The sequence below is a fragment of the Oncorhynchus gorbuscha genome, linkage group LG07 (assembly GCF_021184085.1).
Source record: "Oncorhynchus gorbuscha isolate QuinsamMale2020 ecotype Even-year linkage group LG07, OgorEven_v1.0, whole genome shotgun sequence".
Taxonomy (NCBI): Eukaryota; Metazoa; Chordata; class Actinopteri; order Salmoniformes; family Salmonidae; genus Oncorhynchus; species Oncorhynchus gorbuscha.
Window position 1 is genome coordinate 19,376,953 of NC_060179.1, and position 23,233 is coordinate 19,400,185.

Below are 23,233 nucleotides of genomic sequence, written 5' to 3' on the forward strand. Positions count from 1 at the left end.
ATATATTAATTTTCTTTTGGCCACGTAAAGACTGATCTTTTATAATCTGCCAAACCGTTGCAATTATAACTAGCTAAACTTATTTCTACCATAAGTAGATACTATTCTCAGGCTAAATTGACCATAATTAGTGCTTGTGTAAAGTTACTGCCATCAGGGGTATTATAAAGGTCAAAACTAGAGCTTTCAAATGTCTGATATTTAGAATTCAAGAAATAGGTTCTAGCAATATTTTTTTATTCCCTTGCCTGTTTGCCAATGCCACAGATGTTAGACAAATTATGTGTGTGATATTGGATATGATGTCTGTATAAGAGTAAGGCTGTGTGATGTCCAAATAAATAATATCTCTGCCAATTTGCATGTTTGAGTATCAGTGTGTAACATGTAGTGCGTATAGCTTTAATATTCATAATTGTGATCCATATCGTATCACCATCATAATTACCGAACATAATTGAAAAACACATTCCAGAATTTCCATAGCAATTGATGTTTCACATGATCATGAAAGAGACCTTGCATTATTCTAGACTGCTTCACTACAGTACAAATGTATTCCGTATTATGTTATTATGCCCCTATTTTGATATCTTCCCCTTGCTTGTTGCAAACATATATAAACTTGTAGACAAATACATAAAGAGACAAACACATTAAATTATAAAACAGTTGGACAATAGCGTGAGAGAAAAGAGAGCGAGATCAGGTGTGTATGTGTAAGCAAGCATGTAGTTGAGTACGTGTGTGTGTTCATATCCACTTCATAAATGTTCAGATATTTTAAAAACAGTTCCCATATCTTCTTTTTTTTCGTAACCTATAGAAGTCCCTGTAGAATTTAGTACAGCCACAGTGTTATGGAGCTATCTCGGAATAGCTGTCCATCTATAAAGAGTTGGTCCACAATAAAATGCACGCCTACCATCCATCCTTTGTTGTCTTTGTACCGGATACAGTCTCTTACAAAGTTCGTTTATCTCCTTTGGAAATTGGTCATTGAGACCGAATTTGGTCCCTTCCTCTGCTTTTGATCAGCTCCTTTTGTTGGTAGTGTTCAAATTTTGCGATGACCGGTCGGGTACCCTTGGTCTTGTCGCTCCAAGTCTGTGTACTCGGTGGAAAGCCACCTTGTTTAGTCTCTATAGGAAGCTTCAATGCAGATTTCATAAATTCTCTGATCGCGCCCTCTGGATTATTGGATGCATCCTCAGGAATACCAGAAAGTGATTTTTCACTCATGCTACAAATTTGTATGTCTAGTAGCGTCTCCTTCATCACCCTGTTTTCCCTGAGTAGACAATTCATGTTGGAATCGTGTATTTTTACCTTGGCTGTGAGTGTCTTGTTTTCTCTTTGGCGCTTGAGAATTTCACTCTGGCTGAACGCCAAACTCCCCCTCAGCCCTGCTACCTTCTCACACAAATGTTCCATTGTTGCATGGATTCCAGCCAGAGAACTAGCCTATACCTCAATGGGAAGTAAATCGTCCATGTCTGTAGATTAATCTGTTTCTTTTTTTTGTCTGGTTAAAGTTAATTTTGTGAGGTGGTCGGATCTTTCCACGAAGGAGTATGTTGTTCCTCCATCGCGTAAAGCTGTTGGTACTCGTCGATTTCCCTCGATCTCCTTGGTATCCAGATTGGTTGCAGTATAGAGCCAGTTGTTTTATGAAAAGATAACAAAAGTCTTTCCCACCACGACGACAAGTATCTAGTACAGCCAGCTAGCACTCGCGGAATCCACGCAAAAACTAAACACAAATTCGCAGTCCCAGCCGTAAAGGCTAACCGCGTTGTGGAATCCTTAGTAACAAAACTTTAGTTTGGATTAAAATCGATTTAATGAATAAGTTTTAAATGTAAACAACAAACCGAGTGTAGACCGTACAGTGTCCTGTTGCGCGCTCTGATGACGTCTCTCTCTCCAGAGCTGTGCGGGTGTTGTTGCAAGTGGTCTGTCACTGCGAGGACAATCATCAGTCTGTTCCGTCTCCCTGTTGCGCTGTCTCACAGTACAATTTATTGCCCTGGCCACATCTGCAGTCCTTATGCCTCCTTTCAGCATGCCTAAGGCACGTTCACGCAGATGAGCAGGGATCCTGGGCATCTTTCCTTTGATGTTTTTCAGAGTCAGTAGAAAGGCCTCTTTAGTGTCCTAAGTTTTCTTAACTGACCTTAAGACACTAACAGGAAGGCAATTAACAACCGTTCCATAGGTGCATGTTCATTAATTGTTTATGGTTGTTTATACCTTTTTACAATGAAGATATGTCATTTCGATTTTTTACAAATTATTTTTTTAAAGACAGGGTCCTGAAAAGGGGACATTTCTTTTTTTGCTGAGTTTAGTATTGTCTCAGGGGGTGTGAATACTATAGGTAAATGAAATCTTTCTGTATTTAATTTGCAAAAATGGATAAAAACATTTTCACTTATGTGTAGCTAGGGCCGAGAAGCTGTTTTTTTTTTAAATCTCAAGGCCATTAGACTGTTAAATAGCCATCACAAGGCGTCTTCCACCCGGTTATGTAACCCTGTACCTTAGGAGGCTGCTGCCCCATAGACTTGCAATCACTTGCCACTTTGATAAATGGACCACTAGTCACTTTAATAATGTTTACATATTTTTGCTTCACTCATCTCATATACTGTATTTTAGTCTATGCCAGTCCGACATTGCTCATCCTAATATTCCTTAATTCCATTATTTAACTTTTAGGTTGTGTGTATTGTTAGATATTACTGCACTGTTGGAGCTGGAAACACAAGCATTTCGCTGCACCCGCAAAAACATCTGCTAAACATGTGTATGTGACAAATAATATTTGATTTGCTTTAGATGGGTGAGAAAAAGAAATATTTAATTCATTTTGAATTAGGGCTGTAATACAACAAAATGTGGAATAAGTCAAGACGGTCAAATGTGGTACAGACCCGAGTGAGGAATGTAAAGTAATCTATTACAGAAACACCATCACCTTATGAGAATTTAATATAAATGTAGATCTTGACTTAAAATCAGAATAGAAAAATGGCAGAATTTCAACTTTAAATACTCCCAATATTAATGAAAAACAAAACTACTTCCCAATATATAATATTTCATTTTTGGATGTCAACATTTCACTCCTCACTTGTCAGCAGACAATTTCACAAACCCCCGTTCACAGCGGAAGTTGTTGACCTCATCGTGTACCCGAAGACTCAGTGCCGCAGAGGGGGAGGGGTTCAAATGGAAAGAGAGAATACAGAAAGCGAGAAAGTGGTCCATATGAGGGAGAGCAAGAGGGGGAGAATGCGTGTCACAGTGCAGAACTGCAGTAGCTTCAGCCTCTGCTGAACTTCTACCCGACACACACACAGGGAGTGACTCACCCTGCACCATTTTTACACACACAGGAAAGTGGAGGACTTAATGGAACAGTCATTTTCAGTTGAATGCAGAAAAGATGGATGACTCTTCCAGTAAGTGTGCACAAAACTAATCTCTGACCATGAGATCCTGGAGTGAGAGGAGGTACTGGTACAGTTCATGTACATCCAGCTTGACATACTACACTTTAACCATGTGGCCAAGGTACACTCTTACAAAAGTAATTATGGCCAGAAACAGTTGAAATAAGGAAATTAAAGCATAGATTAGGGATACGAGGATGAAATGGAACTAATTTCACATTCTAACCCTAACAGGCCAGGCTTGTGTTATGGTTCTATCATCACTGTAGAATGTCATAGGCCCACATCATTACTAATGACTTGTGTTGTCATGAGTCCCAGTGTCATGGAGACACGAAGTCGAGTCAAGTACTATGGTGCATTCAAGACAACTGGGAACTCTGGAAAAATATGAGGTGAATTCATGGCAGAGCTCTAGAAAGAGACTCGAGTTGGACAACCATAAAATAAAATAAAATCAGTTCCCAGTTGTTTTGAACACGCCATTAGTTTACCTGTTCTAGGTTGTGTGTGTCACAGGCCCTCAGCACCACGGCACCCCCCCTTCTGGCTTGGCCTCCCTTGAGCCACCAGACACTTGTCAGCCTGCAGGTTCCGCAGCTGAAGAGAAAAGGAGAAGGAAGAGGTTAGAAGTTGTATTCCAGCTCATGTCCCATGTGGCTCAGTTGGTAGAGCATGGCACATGCAACACCAGGGTTATGGGTTCGAGTCCCACGGGGGACCAGTATGAAAGTATGCACTTACTAGTGTATTTATTTATTTGTTAACCTTTACTTAACTAGGCAAATCCGTTAAGAACAAAATCTTATTTACAACGATGGCCTAGGAACAGCGGGTTAACTGTCTTGTTCAGGGGTTGAAACAACAGATTTTTACCTTGCTAGCTTCAATCTAGCAACCTTTCGGTTACTGGCCCAACGCTCTAACCACCAGGCTATCTGCCGCCCCAAAACAACACCCACCCACTAGGACTAAGTCACTCTGGGATAAAAACAAAATGTATTGCAGCCTGACTCCACATCTGAGTTTTATTAATGTGATTCCCTGAAAAGTTACACACGCTTCAGGCAATGTAAGATCTGATTATCTGTGCAGTGCTACTGCAAAGAATATGCCAAGTGAATATGTGAAGTTACGTCCAGAATATGGCACTGAAATGCACAATATACCAACACCCAGCCACTAGGGCGGCAGGTAACCTAGTGGTTAAGAGCATTGAACTAATAACCGAAAGGTTGCTGGTTACCCTTGAGCTAGCCTCGAGCTAAGCCCATCTCCCGACTAGCCGAAGAGGTCCAACAATACCTATTTTGCCAATTGGCCTGGACCCTTTACTGCCGACACGGAGCCCCGCCGATCCATCACGACTGGTCCGCCGACATAATCGTCCGAGGTGGTTTCAACAGGCTTTTCCGTTGCGACATCGCCAAAGATCCATCTGCTGGCCAAGGCCCGCGAGCTTTCTGAAACGCTGTGTCTCCAGCTCACCTAGCGTACTAGAGCACCTGTAGCATACTCCTGGGCTACAATTACCCGGGCCCACGACCGGTCTGTCGATGTCACCGCATGAAGAGGAATAAACAGACTCACCCCATCGCGACGTCCCCCAAAGGTTAACTCTCTAGCCCTCACTATCTCCCTGCTTGCTAATTCGGCCTGCTAACGGCTAGCTTGTCTAGCTCCGGTCCGCTAACTGCTAGCTTGTCTAGCCCGGGCCTACGAACTGTTAGCTTGTTAGCACAGGCCTGCTAACCGTCTGAATCACCGCGTCCCAAACACTCTCTGAACCCATTTACTTTCTATCTCTTTTTGATTTTGATTTTGTTTATACCTTCCGGAAACCTGCCTCACCCACTGTGATACGGAATCGCTATTACTTTTAATTTAATTTTATTTTTATGACTCACTCAAGAACCTCCAGATGCTAACCAGCTAACTAGCTACAAGCTATTTAGTCATTGTTAGTTTCTTTTTAAACCTGGATAACACTCGCCAGTCCAGCTTCCCTGCCCATCCACCGCTGCCCCCTGGACACTGATCTCTTGGCTACATAGCTGACGCACGCTGGACTGTCCATTAATCACGGTACTCCATTTTGCTTGTTTGTTTTATCTGTCGGCCCAGTTGCCTAGTCAACGCCATTTTACCTGCTGTTTGTTGTGCTAGCTGATTAGCCTCACATACTGTTTTTAGCTAGCTTTCCCAATTCAACACCTGTGATTACTGTATGCCTCGCTGTATGTCTCTCTCAAATGTCAATATGCCTTGTATACTGTTGTTCAGGTTAGTTATCATTGTTTTAGTTCACAATGGAGCCCCTAGATCCACTCTGCATACCCCTGTTACCTCCTTTGTCCCACCTCCCACACATGCGGTGACCTCACCCATTACAACCAGCATGTCCAGAGATACAACCTCTCTCATCATCACCCAGTGCCTGGGCTTACCTCCGCTGTACCCGCACCCCACCATACCCCTGTCTGCGCATTATGCCCTGAATATATTCTACCATGCCCAGAAACCTGCTCCTCTTATCCTCTGCCCCCAACGCTCTAGGCGACCAGTTTTGATAGCCTTTAGCCGCACCCTCATACTACTCCTTCTCTGTTCCGCGGGTGATGTGGAGGTAAACCCAGGCCCTGCATGTCCCCAGGTACCCTCATTTGTTGACTTCTGTGATCAAAAAAGCCTTGGTTTTATGCATGTCAACATCAGAAGCCTCCTCCCTAAGTTTGTTTTACTCACTGCTTTAGCACACTCTGCTAACCCTGATGTCCTTGCCGTGTCTGAATCCTGGCTCAGGAAGGCCACCAAAATTCAGAGATTTCCATACCCAACTATAACATCTTCCGTCAAGATAGAACTGCCAAAGGGGACGGAGTCGCAGTCTACTGCAGAGATAGCCTGCAAAGTAATGTCATACTTTCCAGGTCCATACCCAAACAGTTTCAACTACTAATTTTGAAAATGACTCTCTCCAGAAATAAGTCTCTCACTGTTGCCGCCTGCTACCGACCACCCTCAGCTCCCAACTGTGCCCTGGACACCATTTGTGAATTGATCGCCCCCCATCTAGCTTTAGAGTTTGTTCTGTTAGGTGACCTAAACTGGGATATGCTTAACACCCCGGCAGTCCTACAATCTAAGCTAGATGCCCTCAATCTCACTCAAATCATCAAGGAACCCAGCAGGTACAACCCTAACTCTGTAAACAAGGGCACCCTCATAGAAGTCATCCTGACCAACTGGCCCTCCAAATACACCTCCGCTGTCTTCAACCAGGATCTCAGCGATCACTGCCTCATTGCCTGTATCCGCCACGGAGCCACTGTCAAACGCTCCCTAAAACACTTCTGTGAGCAGGCCTTTCTAATCGACCTGGCCCGGGTATCCTGGAAGGACATTGACCTCATCCCGTCAGTTGAGGATGCCTGGTCATTCTTTAAAAGTAACTTCCTCACCATTTTAGATAAGCATGCTCCGTTCAAAAAATGCAGAACCAAGAACAGATACAGCCCTTGGTTCACTCCAGACCTGACTGCCCTCGACCAGCACAAAAACATCCTGTGGCGGACTGCAATAGCATCGAATAGCCCCCGTGATATGCAACTGTTCAGGGAAGTCAGGAACCAATACACGCAGTCAGTCAGGAAAGCTAAGGCCAGCTTCTTCAGGCAGAAGTTTGCATCCTGTAGCTCCAACTCCAAAAAGTTCTGGGACACTGAAGTCCATTGAGAACAAGAGCACCTCCTCCCAGCTGCCCACTGCACTGAGGCTAGGTAACACGGTCTCCACCGATAAATCCATGATTATCGAAAACTTCAATAAGCATTTCTCAACGGCTGGCCATGCCTTCCGCCTGGCTACTCCAACCTCGGCCAACAGCTCCGCCCCCCCCGCAGCTCCTCGCCCATGCCTCTCCAGGTTCTCCTTTACCCAAATCCAGATAGTAGATGTTCTGAAAGAGCTGCAAAACCTGGACCCGTACAAATCAGCTGGGCTTGACAATCTGGACCCTCTATTTCTGAAACTATCAGCCGCCATTGTCGCAACCCCTATTACCAGCCTATTCAACCTCTCTTTCATATCGTCTGAGATCCCCAAGGATTGGAAAGCTGCCGCAGTCATCCCCCTCTTCAAAGGGGGAGACACCCTGGACCCAAACTGGTATAGACCTATATCCATCCTGCCCTGCCTATCTAAGGTCTTCGAAAGCCAAGTCAACAAACAGGTCACTGACCATCTCGAATCCCACCGTACCTTCTCCGCTGTGCAATCTGGTTTCCGAGCCGGTCACGGGTGCATCTCAGCCACACTCAAGGTACTAAACGATATCGATAAAAGACAGTACTGTGCAGCAGTCTTCATCGACCTTGCCAAGGCTTTCGACTCTTGTCAATCACCATATTCTTATCGGCAGACTCAATAGCCTCGGTTTTTCGGATGACTGCCTTGCCTGGTTCACCAATTACTTTGCAGACAGAGTTCAGTGTGTCAAATCGGAGGGCATGCTGTCCGGTCCTCTGGCAGTCTATGGGGGTGCCACAGGGTTCAATTCTCGGGCCGACTCTTTTCTCTGTATATATCAATGATGTTGCTCTTGCTGCGGGTGATTCCCTGATCCACCTCTACGCAGACGACACCATTCTATATACTTTCGGCCCGTCATTGGACATTGTGCTATCTAACCTCCAAACGAGCTTCAATGCCATAAAGCACTCCTTCCGTGACCTCCAACTGCTCTTAAACACGAGTAAAACCAAATGCATGCTTTTCAACAGATCGCTGCCTGCACCCGCATGCCCGACTAGCATCACCACCCTGGATGGTTCCGACCTTGAATATGTGGACATCTATAAGTACCTAGGTGTCTGGCTAGACTGCAAACTCTCCTTCCAGACTCACATCAAACATCTCCAATCGAAAATCAAATCAAGAGTCGGCTTTCTATTCCGTAACAAAGCCTCCTTCACTCACGCCGCCAAGCTTACCCTAGTAAAACTGACTATCCTACCGATCCTCGACTTCGGCGATGTCATCTACAAAATGGCTTCCAACACTCTACTCAGCAAACTGGATGCAGTCTATCACAGTGCCATCCGTTTTGTCACTAAAGCACCTTATACCACCCACCAATGCGACTTGTATGCTCTAGTCGGCTGGCCCTCACTACATATTCGTCGCCAGACCCACTGGCTCCAGGTCATCTACAAGTCCATGCTAGGTAAAGCTCCGCCTTATCTCAGTTCACTGGTCACGATGGCAACACCCATCCGTAGCACGCGCTCCAGCAGGTGTATCTCACTGATCATCCCTAAAGCCAACACCTCATTTGGCCGCCTTTCGTTCCAGTACTCTGCTGCCTGTGACTGGAACGAACTGCAAAAATCGCTGAAGTTGGAGACTTTTATCTCCCTCACCAACTTCAAACATCAGCTATCTGAGCAGCTAACCGATCGCTGCAGCTGTACATAGTCTATTGGTAAATAGCCCACCCATTTTCACCTACCTCATTCCCATACTGTTTTTATACTGTTTTTTATTTATTTACTTTTCTGCTCTTTTGCACACCAATATCTCTACCTATACATGACCATCTGATCATTTATCACTCCAGTGTTAATCTGCAAAATTGTATTATTCGCCTACCTCCTCATGCCTTTTGCACACATTGTATATAGACTGCCCATTTTTTTCTACTGTGTTATTGACTTGTTAATTGTTTACTCCATGTGTAACTCTGTGTTGTCTGTTCACACTGCTATGCTTTATTTTGGCCAGGTCGCAGTTGCAAATTAGAACTTGTTCTCAACTAGCCTACCTGGTTAAATAAAGGTGAAATAAAAAATATCCCAGAACCAACTAGGTGAAAAATCTGTTAATGTGCCCTTGAGGAAGGCACTTAAAGCCAATTGCTCCAGTAAGTCGCTTGAAAAAATGTGGGTATTATCTCAACACATTGCACCGACTGCCTCACCATAACTTTATATCTTCAGAAACCAAGCATTTAAAAAATTAACCTATGAATGCATGATCTTTCCTTCCAGACTAAGTAGAATATGAACGTTCTCTCTGGGAGACTGACGTAGCAGAGCTGTTGGTTGTTTGACTTGCAATACATAACTCGTTTCCCATTAGTCTTTTTGAAGCAGGAAAACTTATCTATTCCTGAGCTTCTAAGTGGTGTGTGTCTAACCTGGGGACTCCTTAATGACTTGTGCAACACCACATTGCCCCCTGCTGACTGGACATGGCATTTATTCCATTTCATTCAATAAGAAAAGCTTAAGGTGCAGTATGTTGTAATGTTGTATTGATGATTTTTGCTTTCCCTCAGTTTTTGAATAATGTTCAGGTATTTCTGCGTTGCATTCTTAAATGCTTTCTGACCTTATCATATGAACCCCAAACAACAACGTGCAGGAACGTGGGATATTGTTAACGTTTACAACTTCTGATGCCCTCTTGTCCATTAGGAAGCAGCTGCTGTTTATACACATTGAAGGTGCATCACTCACAGTTAACAAGCAACTTTGTTTAATGTACAACTATAGGGCTATTTGCGTGTGAAAGATATACAGAGTTACAGCTTAAATCGAAGAGATTGAGAACATGCATTCTATTATTTTTCATTTCAGGTGTAATTTTTTGGCCTGTTTGGCAAGGGTTGACCGTCAACAACACATGGCTCTATTGGTGAAAAACAAACCGTGTAAAAGTTATGGCAGAAAATTGTCAGTTCCCAGCTACTTAAGACAAAATCCGGGGGTGGAGAGTGATGTATCGCTAGAAGAAGGCCAATTGGCCTCCTTTTGTTACAGTGAAGTGCTGAAGTTTGAACAGTGTTATTTTGAGGCATGATGTAGCGTACAATAGAAGTGAAATGACTATTTCTATGGTGGACAGTAGCATAGCTCTAGCCTGGTCCCAGATCAGAGTGTGCTGTATGGCCAACTCCTATGGTTGATGCGACCATTGGCTATAAAGCACAAGTTCAACTTTACTTTAGTGGGTTAGTGGAGAGAGCGAGTCTACAGCGGTCTAGAGCGACAGGGGGCCGGGGCTTTTAGCCAGCTGGCCTATCTTACCCGGCCTCTTTCCAGCACTTTGGGCCTGCGGAGACCTTTGTTGACGAACACAGGCTGCTGAGGCTTGTTGTGGGTTGAGGCCACCAGCATCTCAGGGTAGACGGTGTCCAGGTACCACTTGAAAGAGTGGCACTGCAGCCGTTGGCGCACCGCCTGCCGCTCGCTGATGTCACCGTAGGCGCGTTCCCGGAGCTCTGGACGAAGGTTGAAGTACTGCTCCTGATTGGACGAGACAAAAAAAATAGGTGAGGTTGATTGCTATTCCACAATTAATATAGCTGCATCTCAGTTGTCTGTAAAAGCACATGGTTTACTAAAGTTCATTTGTAAACAAACATGATCATAAAAGCTGAATAAACCACTAGCTAATAGTAGTGCAAGACTCAATAATTATTTCAGAGGTAAGATTCAAATTGGGCTAAGCAATAATAAAACCAAGGTGTTTACCTTGATTGAGAATCTGTTTGATACATCCTGATTTGGGCCAGCTGTTTACGTAGAAAAAAAGCCTGTCCCAGTCCCAGATTAGTGTGGTGATGGAGAAGCCAGAACCCTAACCTCATCTTAAACCTCTGGAAGATTTCAACACTACTCTGCTGTACTAAGAATTCAGTGGGGGGGTGGCAATTTATGAATCACACTCTTAGTTCAAATGTACTGTATATCATTTCAAAATGGAAAGAAACAAATGGAAGTTGGGGAAAGAGCACAGAAGAGAGACTACACGGCTGCATCCATAATCTTCCCGGAAACAGCGGCACTCTCGTGGATGCCTCATGTGCCCCTAAGGAACCAAGATGTCTAAGTAATGATGATTAACTATTAACTAATAATATTCAAGGCCTCTGTGCACACTACTTAGTTTGGTAACAATAACCGTCCACACACTGAGGGGAAATGAGAAAGCAAATTCAGACTCAATCGTTGTGAGACGATGAGGTGTGTGAAAGGTAGACCACAACGGTATTAGCTTACTTTACAATCCACAATCCGTGGAAAGCAATTATAGCTCCGCTTTGTAGCTTGGAAAGGAACAAACATCACTGTGCTGATCAAGACATGGAGTTGAGAGTAATTAGGAGAAATCCTTTGCTTATGACCATAGATGGCTTGGAGGCTATAATAGAGGCCTCTGGGAAAAATAAGGTGTGAAAAGGGATTTCTTCAGATCAGTGGTTTTCAGTCTTGGCTATTACCTATTACAGGCCACCAGCATGGAATGGGTGACTTAGGACTGAATTTCAATCGTGTGTACTAGGGCTGGGTGATATGGCCAAAATATCATATCACAATATTTTAATGTATTTTAGGTTTTTGAATAACACAATTTGTAAATATTGTTTATGAGCAGTGCATGGTAACACATTAAGTGTTATTTTAGTTAACCAGGTAGGCTAGTTGAGAAGTTTTTAATGTCTCGCTCACACACACAGCAAGACAAAAGAGCTGATCATGGAGTACAGGAAAAGGAGGGTCAAGCAGGGCCCATTAACATCGACAGACTGTTGTGGAGCGGGTCAAGTGTTTCAAGATCCTTGGTGTCCACATCACCAACGAACTCGTAGTCCAAACACACCAAGACAGTTGTGAAGAGGGCACGACAACTTTTCTCCCGCAGGAGACCTTCAAGATTTGGCATGGGTCCCCAGATCCTCAAAAAGTTCTACAACTGCACCATCGAGAGCCTCCTGACCAGTTGCATCACCGCCTGGTATGGCATCTGACCGTAAGGCGCTACAGATGGTAGTGCATATGGCCCAGTACATCACTGGGGCCAAACTTACTGACATCCAGGACATATATACTGGGCGGCGTCAGAGGAAGACCCAAAAAATGGTCAAAGTCTCCAGTCATAGACTGTTCTCTCTGCTATAGCACATCAAGCGGTACCGGAGCGCCAAGTCTAGGACCAAAAGGCTACACCAAAGCCATAAGACTGCTGAACAACTAACCAAAATGGTCACCTGGACTATTTACATTGACAAACCCCCCGTTTTTATACTGCTGCTACTCGCTGTTCATTATCTATGCATAGTCAAATTACCTCGATTAGCCCATTGACTCGGTACCGGTACCCCCTGTATATAGCCACGTTAGTTTCTTATGTACATTTCTAGTGTTACCTTTTGATTGCTTTTATTTTACTCTTCTTTTTTCTAATCGGTGGATTTTTAAATGGTTTATTTTAGTAATTATATTTCTTGAATGGCTTTGTTGGTTAAGGGCTTTAAAGTAAGCATTTCACTGTTAGGTCTACACGATGTATTTGGGACATTTGACAAATAACATTTGATTTGTATTAGCTAGCTACGTTTGCTCTGACTAAGTACATTTAGCTAGCTAGCTACCCAGCGATTAGCATTAGAGGCCAACACAATTTATTTTAACCACAACTTGTTAAAAAAAATACAAACTAGCTGTTTGCAGATAGTAAGATACATAAACTAAACTAATAGTACAAGCTTCCATTTTCAGGCCATCAGACTCTTAAAACAGTCATCACTAACTGGCCTCTGCCCAGTAACCTGCCCTGACCCTTCGACATTGTCACGAGCCGGCTACCACCCGGTACTCTACCCTACACCTATGTACATAGAGTCATAGAACACTGGTCACATACTGTTTTACCACTTTATATGTGTATATTGTGTTCTTGTCATGGCTCATCCTATAACTACTGCAGTACACACCTTTTCTATTCATATACTGTCTATAAACACACACCCATTACATATTCATTTCTATTCCGGACTCTGACATTGCTCATTCTGATATTTCTTGTTTGTTTTTTGGATTGTGTGTGTTGGAGCTAGAAACATAAGCATTTCACTGCACCAGCAATAACATCTGCAAAACTGTGTACTTCATCAATAAACATGGATTAGATTTTTATAGAACACTTGTGGATTTATATTAAGGAGCAAAGTGGAAATCATTATCGTTGTCACCATCTTGTTGCATCTGCAGCATTGACCATGCAGACACTCACTGTGAGTGAATGGCAAGTGAAATGGTTGTGACTCGTGGTAGAGCACTCTGGGATTGGTGTGTGTGGAAGGAACATGCCCCATTCAAGAAATTTAGAACCAGGAACAGATATAGCCCTTGGTTCTCCACAGACCTGACTGCCCTTAACCAACACAAAAACATCCTATGGCGTTCTGCATTAGCATCGAACAGCCCCCGTGATATGCAGCTATTCAGGGAAGCTAGAAACCGTTATACACAGGCAGTTAGTAAAGCCAAGGCTAGCTTTTTCAAGCAGAAATTTGCTTCCTGCAACACTAACTCAAAATAGTTCTGGGACACTGTCCATGGAGAATAAGAACACCTCCTCCCAGCTGCCCACTGCACTGAAGATATGAAACACTGTCACCACTGATAAATCCACCATAATTGAGAATTTCAATAAGCATTTTTCTACTGCTGGCCATGCTTTCCACCTGGCTACTCCTATCCCGGTCAACAGCACTGCACCCCCAACAGCAACTCGCCCAAGCCTTCCCCATTTCTCCTTCTCGCAAATCCATTCAGCTGATGTTCTGAAAGAGCTGAAAAATCTGGACCCCTACAAATCAGCCGGGCTAGACAATCTGGACCCTTTCTTTCTCAAATTATCTGCCGAAATTGTTGCCACCCCTATTACTAGCCTGTTCAACCTCTTTTGTGTCGTCTGAGATTCCCAAAGATTGGAAAGCAGCTGCGGTCATCCCCCTCTTCAAAGGGGGGGGGACACTCTTGACCCAAACTGCTACAGACCTAGATCTATCCTACCCTGCCTTTCTAAGGTCTTCGATAGCCAAGTCAACAAACAGATTACCGACCATTTCGAATCTCACCATACCTTCTCTGCTATGCAATCTGGTTTCAGAGCTGGTCATGGGTGCACCTCAGCCACGCTCAAGGATCTAAACGATATCTTAACCACCATCGATAAGAAACATTACTGTGCAGCCGTATTCATTGATCTGGCCAAGGCTTTCGATTCTGTCAACCCCAACATCCTCATCGGCAGACTCGACAGCCTTGGTTTCTCAAATGATTGCCTCGCCTGGTTCACCAACTTCTTCTCTGATAGAGTTCAGTGTGTCAAATCGGAGGGTCTGCTGTCCGGACCTCTGGCAGTCTCTATGGGGGTGCCACAGGGTTCAATTCTTGGACCGACTCTTCTCTGTATACATCAATGAGGTCGCTCTTGCTGCTGGTGAGTCCCTGATCCACCTCTATGCAGACGACACCATTCTGTATACTTCCGGCCCTTCTTTGGACACTGTGTTAACAACCCTCCAGGCAAGCTTCAATGCCATACAACTCTCCTTCCGTGGCCTCCAATTGCTCTTAAATACAAGTAAAACTAAATGCATGCTCTTCAACCGATCGCTACCTGCACCTACCCGCCTGTCCAACATCACTACTCTGGACGGCTCTGACTTAGAATACATGGACAACTACAAATACTTAGGCGTCTGGTTAGACTGTAAACTCTCATTCCAGACCCATATCAAACATCTCCAATCCAAAGTTAAATCTAGAATTGGCTTCCTATTTCGCAACAAAGCATCCTTCACTCATGCTGCCAAACATACCCTTGTAAAACTGACCATCCTACCAATCCTCGACTTTGGCGATGTCATTTACAAAATAGCCTCCAATACCCTACTCAACAAATTGGATGCAGTCTATCACAGTGCAATCCGTTTTGTCACCAAAGCCCCATATACTACCCACCATTGCGACCTGTACGCTCTCGTTGGCTGGCCCTCGCTTCATACTCGTCGCCAAACCCACTGGCTCCATGTCATCTACAAGACCCTGCTAGGTAAAGTCCCCCTTATCTCAGCTCGCTGGTCACCATAGCATCTCCCACCTGTAGCACACGCTCCAGCAGGTATATCTCTAGTCACCCCAAAACCAATTCTTTCTTTGGCCGCCTCTCCTTCCAGTTCTCTGCTGCCAATGACTGGAACGAACTACAAAAATATCTTTGAAACTGCAAACACTTATCTCCCTCACTAGCTTTAAGCACCAACTGTCAGAGCATCTTACAGATTACTGCACCTGTACATAGCCCACCTATAATTTAGCCCAAACAACTACCTCTTTCCCAACTGTATTTAATTTATTTTGCTCCTTTGCACCCCATTATTTTTATTTCTACTTTGCACATTCTTCCATTGCAAAACTACCATTCCAGTGTTTTACTTGCTATATTGTATTTACTTTGCCACCATGGCCTTTTTTGCCTTTACCTCCCTTCTCACCTAATTTGCTCACATTGTATATAGACTTGTTTATACTGTATTATTGACTGTATGTTTGTTTTACTCCATGTGTAACTCTGTGTCGTATCTGTCGAACTGCTTTGCTTTATCTTGGCCAGGACGCAATTGTAAATGAGAACTTGTTCTCAACTTGCCTACCTGGTTAAATAAAGGTGAAATAAAAAAGGAGAAAGACGACCCTGCGTAGCGGCATAGCACATTAAACAAATCAAACATTGAAATACCTTTATAAAAATGTAAAAACCCAAAACTGGTCCATGCATCAAATACCAGTATAGAGTAAAATACACTATACCGCCCAGCCTGTACTACTACTCTGTACATGTACCTTGTATTCATCCATCCATACGTGGGCCAGGCGCAGGGAGTTGTGGGCCATGGTGTCCTGACCTCCGGGTGACCCGTAGGGCCGCCGTTTACGAAATATATGACCAACCCGCGAACAGGGAATGATCAGGAGCTGGCCCCCACACATCCAGATCTGAGAAAAGACTAATTCATTGTATTCACACACATTCAGCAGTTCAGAAAATATTTGAATTCTTGGTTTGAGCGCCAGCGCACTTCATCTAAGCTATATTATATGCATGTTGTGAATAACTTCCTACTGTAGACCACACACACATTCATGACAAACCCCTTTTACTTAATCCATGCAGGAGCAGACTCTATGGCCAAGTATACCACTATGAAGATGACTCTATGGCCAAGTATACCACTATGAAGATGACTCTATGGCCAAGTATACCACTATGAAGATGACTCTACAAACTTGAACGCATTTGCAGTTTGTTTTGTCCAAATACTTACAACACCTTCAAATGGGAGGGAGGAGGGGGGTACATAAAGTACTTTCATTTCTAAATGGTAGAACAGATATGCATGAAAATACCTTTAAATAAAGTGATGTTCTATACGATCGCCTCAATTTATCTCAAATCACAAATGCTGGAGTATAGAGCAAATATTCAGCGTTTTAGCTTAACTGTCCAAATAAATATATAGGGGAGTGTATAAAGTCTGACCAAACATCAGCTCCATTTCCCATAGTACAGAGCCATATGGTTCATGTAATCTGACAATGTTTCACATACAGAGCTTTCGGAAAGTATTCAGACCCCTTCCCTTTTTCCACATTTTGTTACGTTACAGCCTTATTCTAAAACTGATTATATATTTTCTTCCCTCAATTTACCCCATAATGACAAAGTGAAAACAGGTCTAGATTTTTTTTTTGCAAATTAGAAAAAAAAAAACAAATGACCTTATTTATTGCATAAGTATTCAGACCCTTTGCTATGAAACTCGAAATTCAGCTCAGGTGCATCCTGTTTCGATTGATTATCCTTGAAAGGTTTCTACAACTTGAATAGAGTCCACCTGTGAAAATTCTATTGATTTGACAAGATTGGAAAGGCACACCAGTCTATATAAGGTCCCATGTCAGAGCAAAAACCAAGCCAAGAGGTCGAAGGAAATTGTCCGTTGAACTCCGAGACAGGATTGTGTCGAGGCACAGATCTGGGGAAGGGCACCAAAACATTTATTCAGCATTGAAGGGCCCCAAGAACACAGTGACCTCCATCATTCTTAAGTGCAAGAAGTTTGGAACCACCAAGACTCTTCCAAGAGCTGGCCGCTTGGCCAAACTGTGCAATCAGGGGAGAAGGGCCTTGGTCAGGGAGTTGACCAAGAGCCCGATGGTCACTCTGACAGATCCAGAGTTCCTCTGGATATGCGAGAACCTACCAGAAGGACAACCATCTCTGCAGCACTCCACCAATCAGGCTTTTCTAGTAGAGTGGTCAGACGGAAGCCATTCCTCAGTAAAAAAGGAACACGACAGCCCGCTTGGAGTTTGTCAAAAAGCACCTAAAGACTCTCAGACCATGAGAGACAAGATTCTCTGGTCTGATGAAACCAAGATTAAACTCTATGGCCTGAATGCCAAGTTTCCCATCTGGAGGAAACTTGGCACCATCCCTACAGTGAAGCATGGTGGTGGCAGCATCATGCTGTGGGGATGTTTTTCAGCTGCAGGGACGGGGAGACTAGTCAGGATCGAGGTAAAGATGAAAGGAGCAAAGTACAGAGAGATCCTTGATGAAGACCTGCTCCAGAGCGCTCAGGACCTTGCGATGGTTCACCTTCCAACAGGACAACGACCCGAAGCACACAGCCAAGACAACACAGGAGTGGCTTCAGGACAAGTCGCTGAATGTCCTTGAGTGACCCAGCAAGAGCCCGGACTTTAACACGATCGACCATCTCTGGAGAGACCTGAAAATAGCTGTGCAGCGATGACCCCCATCCAACCTGATAGAGCTTGAGAGGATCTGCAGAGAATGGGAGAAACTCCAAATACAGGTGTGCAAAGCTTGTAGCGTCATACCCAAGAAGTTTCAAGGCTGTAATCACTGCCAAAGACGATTCAACAAAGTACTGAGTAAAGGGTCTACATACTTTTGTAAATGTGATATTTACATTTTGTTTTTTTTAAACATTTGCAAAAATGTCTAAAAACCTGTTTTTGCTTTGTCATTATAGGGTATTGAGTGTAGAACAAACAAATTGTGGAAAAAGTCAAGAGGTGTGAATACTTAACAAATGCACTGTACATAACGTTTCCTTTGTGAAGAAAAATATGCTGTACTCTCTTTTCAAATAGGGTAACATAGCAAGACATGAGAAGGTAGTCTTGCCAAGAATATTCAAACAGGACTGGAAGAGAAATGTCCAACTCTGATGTGGTAAAAGTAACTAAAAACTCTGAAGCAAGAAAGGAATTTTTGTTGTAGAGATTCATGTAGCCAAGCCAATATATAGTTGCCAGCCTGCGGCGATCCAACTCAAATGGAACAAAACGTAATATAGAGAAATAAACTTGCCTTTGGCTGTCAATTAAAACATTTGATTTAATTCTGTATTTTTCAAAGGGGAAGAAAAGCTTGACTTTGCCAGGGCAAAGCCTTAGACTAACTGAGACGAACAGAGCCAAAACATGGGTAAATAAACCAAGTGTCTTGAGCTTATGACGAGTGGTTGACGTGTCACAGCTCATTTGACCAGGTGCATGTGTGCTCCCCACCTAGTTGATTTGGCACCCCTCCTAAAACGGGAAAAATATGTTCAATTGAAAGGGTGGGTGTCACTTTCGGAGCATCTGTACCCTGCCTAAGAATAACATGAAGCAGACATGTTGTGTATGTTATGTGACAGCGTGTACACACTATGGCGACGGACTGTGTCGTGTGAAAAGGAAGTGAGTATGTGTGACCCTTTTATTTACCCGGAAGGAGATCTCGAGGTTCTCGCCGCCCCAGATGTCCATGCCGCTGTCGTATTGGCCCAGCTCGTTAAAGTACTTCCTGTCCATGGCAAACAGACCACCGGCCATGGTGGGGGACCTGGGGGAGGGGGGAGTAAGACAGAGTTTGAGTCGGCATTGTCGCTACATCAGTATCCTTTAAGGTAGTACCTGCAGCGCAACCACTAATATGTGAGAAAACAATGCCTCTGTCTTCTAGTCAGGCTAGTTATGCTGTGACCAGAGAGAATTACTGACTGAGAATGTTTTTTTTCCAATGGAGCCATCCGTTTGACAGATCGCCAGAGGTGATTGTCCGTCAAAACAAATAACACAACTCCGGCCTTTGGGCGTATCCAACACTTCAGAAAATAATTGACTTGAATTTGACGATGACGGACCATGATGAATGCGTATCCGATTTAATGCGTTTTCATGCATCTCTGTGTGACCGTAGGCTTATGTTCTTATGGAAAGCCCAGAACGCAAGCATTTGAGCGAAACGGAGAGAAATTGAAAGAGATTGTATTTATTTTTACACTAAGGGGTGTCCGAGAAGACCTTAAGGCTAAAGCCGGCAGACACTCAGGCGCCCTACTATGACCACTAATTAGCTTTCACATGATTCCATAACAAGGGGATGGGAACAACTCTATATCACATGGGCTTTATTGATCAGGTTCATGCACGCTGAAATCAAAACAAATGGGGGGGGTCTGAGCTATTCCCAATCAATTTGAGCATTAACCCTTTATACTCTATGGAATTGGCCTATATGGATGCAGAAATATGAAAACATTTGCATAACATTGGTAGCAATATAAAGGGAAATTATTAGACCAAAGTTGAGACAACAGTTCCCCTGACAGACTGATTCCAAACAGCACACTGATTTTATGTGCATTTTACATTTACTGTACTTTGACACATTTGTTCAATATATTCTGGATACATTCAGTAACAAGAATATTCATGGTAATGTAGGGTAGGTGCAACATAAGACAAAGAAATGACAAGGGTTTGAGTGAGATGACTAACTGGTGTCTCCAAGGGGCAACACCTCTCCAAAGTCATTTCAATGCACTTTGATGACTCAAGAGTTTAATTACAAGGTGTTTTTTTTAAAAATCTCTCCTAGCTGTGCTGTTGAGGAACTAGAGCAAGCATACTTGTAGTTGTTTTGAAAACAACCCTGCCTCCTCACTAGCACACAATTAATGTTGTTTAAGCAATCCAAAAGGTCCCTTATAAATCGCAATCTGGGTCCGGTGAGCATCATTTGACATCCTGTTCTATTGCCAACATGACCAGCTAAGTTATAAAATACAATAGTACAGTTATGCTTTCATAATACAATTTAGGGAAACAAGATCATAGTTTTGTTGAGTGCATTCAGGTGCATACTGGTTCCTCTGCATCTAGAATGCGGCAAACCTAGCTTGGAGTTTGCGCTGTCTAAATGACATTCCTGGGGATAAGGCCGATGGCTGTAATTAAACTATAGGCATTTTAAAGCGATAGAGATGTCTACTCCATGGTTCACTCTGGCCTTGCAAGTTGCCTATGTTTTGACCAGGGCCTAGGCACTCTGAGGCAGCTGGAGAGAGAACAGAGATACGGATGAGCATATAACGACTGTTTCGTCTTTGGAATGGGGCAGATTGGAACCTCTCAGAGGAACGTGCGTCTCCCTATTGTTTGTCTATTAAACCATTAAATATAGAAGTCATTGGCCTCATCCTTGGGTTCAGCATTTTCCACACCTTGAGCAAATCATATATTCCCGACAAGGTCTGGTTGGTTTCCCGCCAGGAGGTTACCTGATGGCGCCCAGTGCTCCGTTGGGGCCGTTGAGCTCTGAGGCGGGCACAGGGTCCCACTTGAAGTGCAGCCCCCAGTTGAAGCCCCCCCGGACGATGGGGGAGGGGCTGTAGGCCAGCGTGTCGGCACTAATTATGTCGATGACGGGACACACCACAGTCTTGTGGTCCCGCTGGATGGGCGTCAGCAGGGGCGATAGCCACGCCTCGTTTACCTCGCAGTGGCTGTCGAGGAACACCAGCACCTCCCCTTCAGAAAGTAAACACCAAATCAGGAGAGAATGGAGAAGAACAGGGTGAGGGGTGGCATGGCCAGTGTGGATGTATCCGATAGAGGACGACCATTTATTTAACTAGGCAAGTCAGTTAAGAACAAATACTGAATGAACACTTATTTTAACTTAATATAATACATCAATAAAATCAATTTAGCCTCAAGTAAATAATGGAACATGTTCAATTTGGTTTTAGCTATTAGCACGCACTAACTAGCTAGCCATTTCGCTTCGGTTACACCAGCCTCATCTCGGGAGTTGATGTCATAAACAGCGCAATGCTTGAAGCACAACGAAGAGCTGCTGGCAAAACTCACGAAAGTGCTGTTTGAATGAATGTTTACGCGCCTGCTTCTGCCTACCACCACAGATACTTGTATACTCAGTCAGATTATATGCAACGCAGGACACGCTAGATAATATCTAGCAATATCATCAAACATGTGTAGTTAACTAGTGATTATGATTGTTTTTTTATAAGATAAGTTTAATGCTAGCTAGCAACTTACCTTGGCTTACTGCATTTGCGTAACAGGCAGTCTCCTTGTGGAGTGCAACGAGAGAGAGGCAGGTCGTTATTGCGTTGGACTAGTTAACTGTAAGGTTGCACGATTGGATCCCCCAAGCTGACAAGGTGAAAATCTGTCATTCTGCCCCTGAACGAGGCAGTTAACCCACCGTTCCTAGGCCGTCATTGAAAATAAGAACGTGTTCTTAACTGACTTGCCTAGTTAAACAAAGGTATTAATAAAAAATCTGCGCCCAAAAATACTGATTTCCGATTGTTATGAAAACTTGAAATCGGCCCTAATTAATCGGCCATTCCGATGAATTGGTCGACCTTTAGTATCCGAGAGGCAAGATATCTTAAGTGGTTCCTGGGGTTAGAGGTACACATCTACAGGGATTTGACACACACACACACACACACACAGTGTTCGCGCAGACACGCGCACACACACTGTTGGATTCCTCTGTAGCCTCTTCCTCTCATCCTACTGCAGCTGATCATAATACAACAATATTACTTCCGTGTGGAACTTGACTAGACAGTAAACATAGTTATTTTACTTGCATCCCTGCCTCAGGGGGCATATGTTACATTAGAGAAGAGTTACGGTCTCGGGAGGGCTCACCTGTGGCATGAGAGGCCCCTATCATCCTCCCTCGGATCAGTCCTTCTCTCTTCTCGTTGCGGACCACCTTGACCTTGCCCTGGAGGTTGAGCTGGACATAGATGTCCAGGTCTTCCTTCAGGTCAGCTGTGGTGGAGGGAAAGGACAGAAGCCTTCAAATGGAGTTCAGTTTCATTTATACAGGTAGATCCGATTGAGATCCAAGATCTTTGACTTCATTTACACACAGGCATTCGATAACGTCAACACAATACAGTAGCCTGCGTTTGTTCACCAACTAGGTAATTGAAGCATGCACACTGTAGACAGATGCACACAGTCCACGACAGCATCCAATCATTTACTGGGCCTTGTTATAGTCTACCTGGTTCAGCCGAGCCTGAACAAAACCCAAGAGTTCACATCCTAAATAGACAACTGAAAAGAGAAGCTTGCCTAGTTCACTGCTGTCATCCACCAGTATAATCTCATGCAACAGGTAGGCAGGCGTGCGATCTATGACGCTGTGCACTGTGCGCAGGAGGGCGGAGAACGCCTCGTTGAAGAAGCAGATCACGACGCTGGCCGTGGGGAGGGACAGAGGATAGATTCCATCTCGGCACCTGAGAGACAGAGGGGGTGGGCGGGGCCACCAACACATATTAGCCAAGTCCCAGGTGTCACAACAGGGACCATAGACATTGCATCTGTCCCGTTATGGGCAGCACCATCGAGGCTGTAGTACATTTTCTTCTACTACTACTTCTAGGAGTTGGTAAACAAACTGAAGCCACCTAGAGTGTGTTGTTTGATCAGTTATAAAACCAAGGTTGGCAATTTTACTGCCACCTGCAGTTATGGAATGTTTCCTCACTAGTAGAATTAATT

At 43.9% G+C, this 23,233-nt stretch overlaps 1 protein-coding gene across 1 annotated transcript in view; it reads right to left on the bottom strand.

Annotated features, from left to right (window-relative positions):
* The window catches only part of LOC124039597 (polypeptide N-acetylgalactosaminyltransferase 11-like), a 52,401-nt gene that overhangs the window by 10,963 nt on the left and 18,205 nt on the right, over positions 1-23,233 (bottom strand). The window contains 8 exon segments of the mRNA XM_046355747.1: positions 3,953-4,000; positions 4,002-4,058; positions 10,547-10,765; positions 16,157-16,309; positions 19,118-19,235; positions 20,956-21,205; positions 22,367-22,492; positions 22,802-22,968. Of these exon segments, the coding sequence (XP_046211703.1) occupies positions 3,953-4,000; positions 4,002-4,058; positions 10,547-10,765; positions 16,157-16,309; positions 19,118-19,235; positions 20,956-21,205; positions 22,367-22,492; positions 22,802-22,968 (1,138 nt within the window).